Source organism: Acomys russatus, chromosome 5, assembly GCF_903995435.1.
Source record: "Acomys russatus chromosome 5, mAcoRus1.1, whole genome shotgun sequence".
NCBI lineage: Eukaryota > Metazoa > Chordata > Mammalia > Rodentia > Muridae > Acomys > Acomys russatus.
The window spans coordinates 24,794,469-24,803,753 of record NC_067141.1 but is presented as its reverse complement, the minus strand read 5'-3'; the positions used below and the strand labels follow the sequence as shown (position 1 = coordinate 24,803,753).

General features: G+C 50.2%; 1 protein-coding gene across 1 annotated transcript; it reads left to right on the top strand.

Moving 5' to 3' along the window:
* Positions 1-2,424, top strand: Fadd (Fas associated via death domain). The gene is made up of 2 exons (XM_051145746.1): positions 1-352; positions 2,024-2,424. The coding sequence occupies exons 1-2, from the start codon at positions 67-69 to the stop codon at positions 2,365-2,367; spliced, it is 630 nt and encodes a 209-aa protein (XP_051001703.1). The 5' UTR covers positions 1-66; the 3' UTR covers positions 2,368-2,424.
* The last annotated feature ends 6,861 nt before the right edge of the window (positions 2,425-9,285 follow it).

Genomic DNA, 9,285 nt, shown 5'->3' with positions numbered 1-9,285 from the left:
GCGGGGAAAGTCCGCGGTGATTTCCTGTGTGGAACCTCTGAAGGGACACCCCGGCGTCTAGCTGACATGGACCCGTTCCTGGTGCTGCTGCACTCGCTGTCCGGCAGCCTGTCAAGCAACGATCTGATGGAGCTCAAGTTCCTGTGCCGCGAGCGCGTGGGCAAACGAAAGCTGGAGCGCGTGCAGAGTGGCCTGGACCTGTTCTCTGTGCTGCTGGAGCAGAACGACCTGGAGCGCTCGCACACGGGGCTGCTCCGCGAGCTGCTGACCTCGCTGCGCAGATACGACCTACTGCAACGCCTGGACGAGTTCGAGGCGGGGGTGGCGGCCGCCGCCGCGCCGGGGGAGGCAGGTGGGCTGGCGGGCGGGAGGAGGGCGGGAGGTAGATGGAGGCTCGGGGGCGGGGAATGGGTGGGGAGGCCTGGCGTTAGTGTTTCTTTGCTTGCCCCTACTCGGGAGGGCTCTAGGGCACGCCCACTTTTCGGACAGGCTACCCGGAACTTGGGAAGCTGTTCGCCTGTCTTGCCTGTTATGCCGGGCTTGAACCCAGGTGTTCTGCCGCTTGCCCAGCCACAAGTTTAAGTCACCTCCGCCCTGCAGTGCTTGGCTCCCCACTCTCCGGGTAAATTGGAAAACTCAGCTAAGAAACGGCTGTGGCTAAGGCACCCCAACCCTAATGAGGGAAGAGATGAAGAGTGAGCAGAGGTCAAGTGTGCCTGCTGCTCGTTGTCATTTCTGTGTGGGAGTGTCTTTGTCCAAGCAGTGTGCTTCCTGGCCAAAATAGAACTGTGCTGCTGCTGAGTTCCCTGGTCCAGAGGGCAGTGTCTGGATATCTGCTGTTACTTCCGTTTTGCAATAGAAAGGAGGGCACTGTGGCTTCCCATAATGTGTGTGGATAGCAGCCACAGCTGAGCCACACCAGTCTGGCCTTGGGGCGTGGGTACAAGTTAAGCAAATGTTAAACTCTTTATCACTGTGACAAATACCAGAGAAGCCATTTATAAGGGGCAAAGGTTTATTTAGTTCCTGGTTGGCTGGCTCTTAGGTCTGTAGCAAGGCAGGAAATCAACTCAGCTTGAGGGCATGATCAAGCAAAGCTAATTACCTCATGGATGCCAGGCCAGTAGCAATATGACAGGAAGGAGCTTGGGACAAAATTCATTCCCCCAGCAGTACAGCCTTAGTACTTCTGAGTAGGCTCTGCCTCTGAAGGTGTCTACCACCTCCCAGTAACACCATCAAATTAAGAATCAGTGGGCTGATCCACCACTGAGGGAGTAAGCATTCCTCATAGGAGCCTTTGGGAAGACACATTATAGCATGACTGTAAAGGTGGCTATAGTCAAAAGTTGTGAAATCTAAAATGCTGACAGAATGAGACCCCCAGTACTGCCACTACAGATTGTTACAGTTTGTTTCAGACATAGTACTATTTGAAACAGATTGTTTCCTCTGCCAGTGTGTTTAAGATACACAAGAAAATGGGTTGTGCACTCACATCTCCAGGGCATTTATTTGTTTGTTATTGCGTTGGGAATCCAATAAGGTTTCTCAGCCACTACCCAGGGCTCCCTGCACCACTTAAGTAAACTCCTTCCATCTTACCTGTGCCTGACAGGGGCTCAGTTAGGAGTGTGGCAGGGATGGTCCTTTCATGGTCCCCAATCAAACTAGCAGAGGCCACAATGTAGGATGAAACGAATGTAGCTTTGGGGACTTTGGCCAACCCACTATTTGAGGGGCTTGTTACAGCAGCCCAATTTTTTCCCCTCTGACTCTCCAGCCCCTTCTCAGTTTCCAGTGTTCTAAGATATAGCTTTCTGTGGTCCATTCTGAGGGAGGGCCTGGGCAGATTAGGAAGCCACTCTTGACTAGCGCCCGGGCTCCTGAGTGTCCACACCTGTACCGGGCCTGCCTGACTTTAGTGGTGTTGCCTTTAAACTGTTCAGGTCCACACTTGGTGGCCCATGATGAGACTTCCCCCAGCTCCTCAGTTAAGTCATGCTTCCGTTTTCCCTCCTAGATCTGCGGGTGGCATTTGACATCGTTTGTGACAATGTGGGGAGAGACTGGAAAAGACTAGCCCGCCAGCTCAAAGTGTCTGAGGCCAAGATTGATGGGATTGAGGAGAGGTACCCTCGAAGCCTGAGTGAGCAAGTAAGGGAGAGTCTGAGGGTCTGGAAGAATGCTGAGAGGGAGCAAGCCACAGTGGCTAGGCTGGTAAAAGCACTGCGGGCCTGCCAGCTGAACCTTGTGGCTGACCTAGTAGAAGAAGCAGCAGCGAAGGCTGAGGGATCTGTGAAGGAGAGCGAGGATGTATCCCGGATGCTGTGGGACTTATCTGTGTCTTCCTCAGAAGCACCCTGACCTCCTTTCAGGAGTCACTGTGGACTCAATACATACTATCATGTAGCACCATGTGCCTTTTATGCTCCGTGCCAAGAAGACCTTGCTGATCCAGCCTGGAGCCCCCCTCACACAGCTTGAACCGGCTCCTGAAGCTGTATCTCTGGAGCCCTGCTCCCTGGGCTTTGGGGCCACATGGTGTTCTCCACCACTGTTCCTTCCCCCAGAGAGGTCCCTCGCCTTGCAAGGAGGAAGTTGGAGCTAATGGCACATGCGCTGGCTACAGTTGAGAGACTTCCTGTTGTTTCTTGAGGGAAGACACCAACTAAGTTCAGAGTACTTGGCTATCCCATGGTTGGCCAAGAGGACATCTGCCCCATTTCAATGGAGGCCATCAGAGAGCAGCTTCTGACCCTTAAACAAGTGGTACATGCAGGAGCCTGGCACATCAGCTCCTGTGAGGACTGATTCTAAAGTCCACTATCTACCAAAACTGCAGCCTCTGTGAAGGACTGTGGTTTAAAGTGCAGCCTCCTGCTTCCACCATGGTCTTTAAGCAAGTACCCTGGGCCTAAATGTAGTGCCTCACTCTGAAATCACTTGAGGGTTGAGAACTGCTGTGCTTCACAGCAGCCTGGCCTAAAATGAGAGCTTCTCACAAAAGTAAGTGCCTTTACCTGGAGAGAATCTGTGTCACCAAGAATTTCCATTCTATTAAGGACCCTTCTAATCTCAGAAGTCCCACCAAGCTGACTACAGTGTCCTTACAGCCGTAGGTGCTGGTTGTGGAGGGGCGGTGGAGTTTCCTGGTTTCGCTTCACACCAGCAGGGGGCCCCAACTACCACACTTGTGGCCAGATAAACTGTTCCTTGCCCCAGCTTTCCAACCTTTGGCTGGGCATGGTTAAACGCACACCTTTGATCCTATCATGCAGGAAGGTAGAAGCAGGTGGATCTATGTGATCTGTGAGTTCGAGGACAGCCCAGCCTACATAGCAAGCTACAGGCCAGCTGAGACTAAGTAGAAAGACCCTATCTCAAATAAAAGTATATCTTGAGGAGAGAATCGTAGTCACAGGGTTCGCCTGACAGTGAAGAGCTGCCCAGGGCCTGTGCTCAAACATTGGTCAAATATTTCCTGACACTGAGGTTCTGTGCCCCTCGTTTCCTCCTCTCTGCTCTACCAACCCACCGGACAGCTGACCCCTCAGCACACTTAGTCCCTACACTCCTGCATTCCTTGGGTTGCACCCTTCTCAGCCTCAAGCCTCTCATGCTTTGTAGCCCAGCATGTGTCTATCTTCCTTTTCTGCCATGCTCATACTCTTAGCTGTTGAGGCCTCCTGACCACTCTGGGAATTTATTTTGGGGCCCCAGAATATAAGCATAGGCCTATCCAAGGTCTCTGGTTAGTGTTTGCTGTGGTCCTCTCTAGCCCCACCCCCATGTTGAGGGATTTTGGGGGGTTTTTTGTTTGCTTTTCGAGACAGGGTGTCTCTGTGTAGTCTTGGCTGTCCTAGACTCACTTTGTAGACCAGGCTGGCCTCGAACTCACAGCGATCCACCTGCCTCTGCCTCCAAGTGCTGGGATTAAAGATGTGTGCCACCACGCCCAGTGGGATTTTGTTTTGAGACAGGGTTTCATGTAACCCAAATATAACTTAGGTTGGCCTTCAACTCCTTTCTCATCATCCTGCCTCTGCTTCTCAAGTGTTGTGATCACCAGTGTGGCAGCCTCACCCACGCCCAAGTCTTTAGAGCCCACACTCTGCTCTAGGAAGCCTGGGCAGCACTACCTGAGACTCTTGCTGAGCCTTTCAAGTGTCCTGTTGGAAGTCACAGTTCGATGGACTTAGATGTCCATATATATATATATATATATATATATATATGCAGTCCAAAGTGGCTCTTCAGAGCTCAGCTTAGAAATGAGCAAGCCTCGGGAGGCAGAGGCAGGCAGATCGCTGTGAGTTCGAGGCCAACCTGGTCTACAAAGTGAGTCTAGGACAGGCAAGGCTACACAGAGAAACCCTGTCTCAGAAAAACAAAAACAAAACAAAACAAAAAAAAGAGCAAGCCTGTTTCCTTCTAGATTTAAGAGAATGTTCCATGGCCTTTGAAGCCTCTTCACTGTGCCACTTGCTGCATTCCCCTCTTCAAGTGGAGTTTAGTACTGGGTCTCAGAGGCCCTGCTACTGCAGAGCCTTTTGGCCACCAAAGGAATTTATCCTTTTGTACAGAGTCCTTTTAGCCATGTGGAAGGGTTAAAATATGTACATCATCTGGGTCAGCACCCCACAAATTTCTGCATCTCCCAAGCTTGTGTCCAGTTTTTCTCTGGACACCTCAACACAAATTCCCCATCCCTCTGCTATTAATGGCCATTGAGAACCCTGCACCTCAGGTGGCTCTCCTGTCCACCTTGCCTGTCTTTCACTCCAGCTCCCATCATAGCCTTGGATCCTGCTCATCCCCCACAAAGGGCTGGAACCACAGCAGGCCTGTTCCTAGAAGCCAGCGCCCTACATATTTTTAGCTTCCTATTTTTGAATTCCACAATCATTTCTGAGTCATTCAGCTGACTGCCCTCTGGTCACAAGGCCCTAATGTGGACTGCATTTCAAACCAGACAGTAGAACATGCTGTGATGGAATGTATGGCGTTTTCACATAGACCATGGCCCTCTAGTAGCTGTTGGAAAGGCAGTACTGGTTTGCTGAAAGATGTGGGCGAGGAAGCTCACAGGATCTTGAGTCATGTGCTGAGTGGAGGCTGGCCTGAGGGATATCTGTCCCCCACAGGACTTGTCTTCAGGGCTTTGCTGCACCAAAGCCAAGTGATAGGGCTGAAGGTTTTTCTGTTTTGTTTTTTGGTGTGGCCAGGACTGGACAGTATGGTGAGCATGCATGTGGAGGTCCATGGCTCCCAGATTCCTAAACACTGAGTTTAGGACTGTAGAGATGAGGTATAGTCCCTGTGTATCAAAATAAGATGAGCATGCTGGCTCACCGCTGTAGCCTCAACACTAGAGGCTGAGACTGGAGGACCACTGCATTTTAAAACCATCCTGGACTAAATAGACCTTATCTGAAACAAAAAGAGCCTGTAATCCCAGCAAATGTATCAGTTCAAGGCATTGTCTCAATGAGTCCAAGTCCAGTCTAAACCATGTGAGACCCTATCTCAACAAAAATGCACCAACCCCACTGCCAAAACCCCACACTACATATTCAGGACTTGTGTAGAGAGCAGAGGACAGTCCCTGTGCTAAGTGGTGGCTGCAGCAGATCAACTCCTACACCTCAAGTCCCTAAACTCAGTGATGCAGTTAGATGAGGCTGTTTGTTTCCCCAGGTAATCAATACACACCTGATTACGTTGCTAGTTTGAATTCTGTTTGGCAGGCTTCTTGTTTATTGGTGGTCACGAGGTCTAGGAGATGAATCTACCCAGTTTCACATGTGGCAGAGGCTCAATGATAGTGAAAAGATGGGGCAGTGGCACTGTTTGTAATGGTGTCCTGGTTGGAGGCATCAGGACTAAACCAGTGCCCTCAAATGAGGTCCTCATATATCTATCCCGTTCCTCTCCCCTCCTCACAGCTGAGGCCCCGTTCATACAATTGATGGCAGCTAAAACTGCCAGCAGCTTGACTAGACCCCAGGCTGACCTGTGTGTCCTTGAGGGGCCAATTCAGGCCCATCCCAGCATCTTCTAAGTCTTCTAAAGTACAGTGATAATAAGAGGCCCATGCATGTGTCCTCTGGCTTTCCCACCAAATGGGAAAGGCACATGCAAAGAGGCTGAGGTTTCTTTTCACCAGAGGGTCAATCAGCTTGGGCAGGGACAGTCATCCTCTGGGGCCAAACTCATTCATAGTTCCCCTACAGCTCTGGCCTGGGACACACTTGCCAAATTACCTCAAGCCCCCTTGGGGCAAATCAATGGCTGCTTGCGCACACTCATGCTATAACAGGCTCCAGACCTTAGCACAACTGAGGCCATGATGGAATACCATTCAGGCCATAAAACTCAGGACATAAACACTACTGCCAAAATGAAAACAAAGACCTAATCTGTTAAAGTCCATAGTTCTGGGAAAGTTTCTAAATATACTAACCTTGCTCTTTGGCTTCTGTAGTTCAGCTGACTAGCTGTTCTTGTTAACTGAAGTCTGTCAACCCAGGATAGAGTTTTTCTTGCTAAAAGCTCACCCTGAAAAAGGCTCAGTGCTACTCTGGGGTCCCAAGCACCCAGGGTAATCACTGGCTGGGTAATAAAGACTTCCTATTAGCATAAACCACTGTTTATGTAGTCTTCTCTGGTAGGTACCCCACAACAATGCTTTCCAGATGCTCTAGGCTGTGTGCTTCATTCATTCTCATGAGTGTGCTCACTGCTTAGACACTGCCTGCCCTCAAGCCTGGGACCCACCACCTAGCAGTCTCAGTTTCCTGTTGCCAAGGCCCACCCTCTCAGGACTGCTGTGTCACTGGGGAGCTGTACAGTTTAAGACTGCAGATAAGCCAATTGCAATGTGTATAATCCCAGCACTCAGGAGTCTGAAACAGAAGAATCTAGTCCAGCCTGGGGTGTGTGGTGAGATCCTGTGTGTGGCTCACACCTGGTAGGCTGAGACATGAGAACTGATACAAGTTCAAAGCCAGAAAGACACCCCTCCCCCGAAGAAAAAAGCAAACCTAAATAATATCTAGTTGCCAAGTAATTAAGGGCTTGGGTGTAGCTCTTGACTGAGCTTGCCTAGCATGCACAAAGCCCCAGGTTATAGTCCCAGCACCACATAAATCAGGCATGGCTTCTCAGTGGCCACAGACCACTTCACCTGGCAGCCTGCGTTGAGGGAGCATGCTGAGACCATGCCAGCTCCAGAGGACCACTATACAGAAGCCATGCGCCTCCTAGGAGGCCTTGCTGCAGGGACAACACCTAGTCCAAGCCTGGATGAACCCTGACTGACTGGCCGTCTTCAACCCTTGGGACTCAGTGGGAGGTCAGTAGCTGGAAACTGCTATGATTCCTGTGGATAAAATGCTTTATTTGCAATTACACCTCTCCACAGCACCCTTCTTTGCTACTCCCTGGGGTTGTAACACTAGCTCAGTAAAAGACTGCTCCCAAGCAGCAGAGGCAGGAGCAGCCACTGCTCCACAGCAGCAGTGTTAGCAGCAGGAGGCCCAGCAAGAAGCTGGTCACTGCAGGTTCCTGGGAGCTGCCAGCCCCTGAGGGATGTGGGCCCCCAGAGCTCAGGAGCTATGTAACATGGCCGCCGCCGGTGCTACTGTTGCTGGCTATAACAGCCAGCCTCTAGGAGGGGGCATATTCAACTTGCATCCACAGGGCACATGCTAAAAATCATTACTCCATATATGGGCATTTCTGCCACAGTACAGGTGGAGGTCAGGGGACAACTTGGTGGAACTGTTTTGTGGGGGGGGGGGGTGTTGTTTGTTTGTTTGTTTGTTTTTCCCCTCATCTTTTTGTACGTTCTGGGCAAAGTACTCAAGTTGCTAGGCTTGCACAGCAAGCACCTTTACCTGCTGAACCATCTCACCTGCCCTGAAGGGGTTTTTTGGTAACTTGATTACAATTCTGCAGTGAATTTTGGAGATAATGTATTCCCTGGATGTCTGCAGGTTGGACACCCCCCCCCTCCCCCCCCCCCCCCCGCCGCCCCGAGCCATGAGTCTATGTCTCTGAGTCCTGTAGTCATCTCTGTCTAGTTCCCAGGCCTTGGAGCTATAGGCCTGTGTCTGGTAGCACTGTCCTAGCCTTCTGCCCTCTGGACCCAGGACTACCAACATCAAAAGGGCTGCCCCTACCTCCTATTAACTAGCTGGTACATCTGGTGCGGAAGTTGTGTGTGTGTGTGTGTGCCTTTCAAGTACCTCTCTAATATCAAGCTGGGCTGCATGGAGCAAGAGGGGACTTAGAGTCAGTAAGAAACAGCCAGGGTGGCTATGGGGACAACGGTGGGAGGAAGGCTTGGGTAGTGCCAGTGATAGCATCAGGGAGTAATCTGGAGAGCCTTACAGGCTTGGCATAGGGAAGGGGGCACAGAAGGGATGCTGAGCAGGCTGAGCAAGCTAGTAACGAGCAGCCCCTCCATGGCCTCTGTGTCAGCTCTTGCCTCCAGGTTCCTGCCCTGCTTGAGTTCCTGTCCTGACTTCCTACAGTGGATGAACTATGATCTGGAAGTATAAGGTTAATAAATCCTTGTAGATGCTACTTTCTAACTCTATTTTATTTGAGGTTCTTTAAGCCTCTGCCTCCCTTCTAACCCCCCAACCCTAGGTAAGAGTGAAAGAAGGTTGTAGTAGACCTCTTTAGACTTAGTTCTGGCTGGTTATGGTCATCAGGCTCTTTGGGAGAATACCAATCTCAGTCATCAGGAGATCTAGCAGTCCAGCAACAGCAAGCACAGAAGGACAAATCAGCAGCCTTCTTTCTCCTCCATCTGTGTTCTTGAAACCCTCACCTTTTCTCTCTGGGCTCTAGTATTTATTCCCCTCTCCAGAGTCCTCAGAATTAAACTAACTACAGCTAGCAAAAAGCCCCTCCCAGAGCCCGCATGAGGCATATAGTTTGCTGCTGTGGACAGTCTGAATTGGCCCCATATCCCACACCTTGGATTAAAGCAAAAACATGTTTATGTAGTAAAACTGAGAAAACAAAACTTCTACTACAAACCCTTTCCTCTCCAACTTATTTTTTGGTTGTGGGGTTTCATCATAGCAATAGTAACCCTGACTAAGACACACCGTGTCTCAAGGGGAAAAAAGAAAAAGTAACTTTTTATAAGTAAGGCAAAGAGAAATGAATGACTGCTAGTGCTTAGCTCACTTTTTCCATGTTATTATTTTTTTAAGGTTGTTATTACATTTTATTTATTTGTAGGGGGCACTGATGCATGATATACGT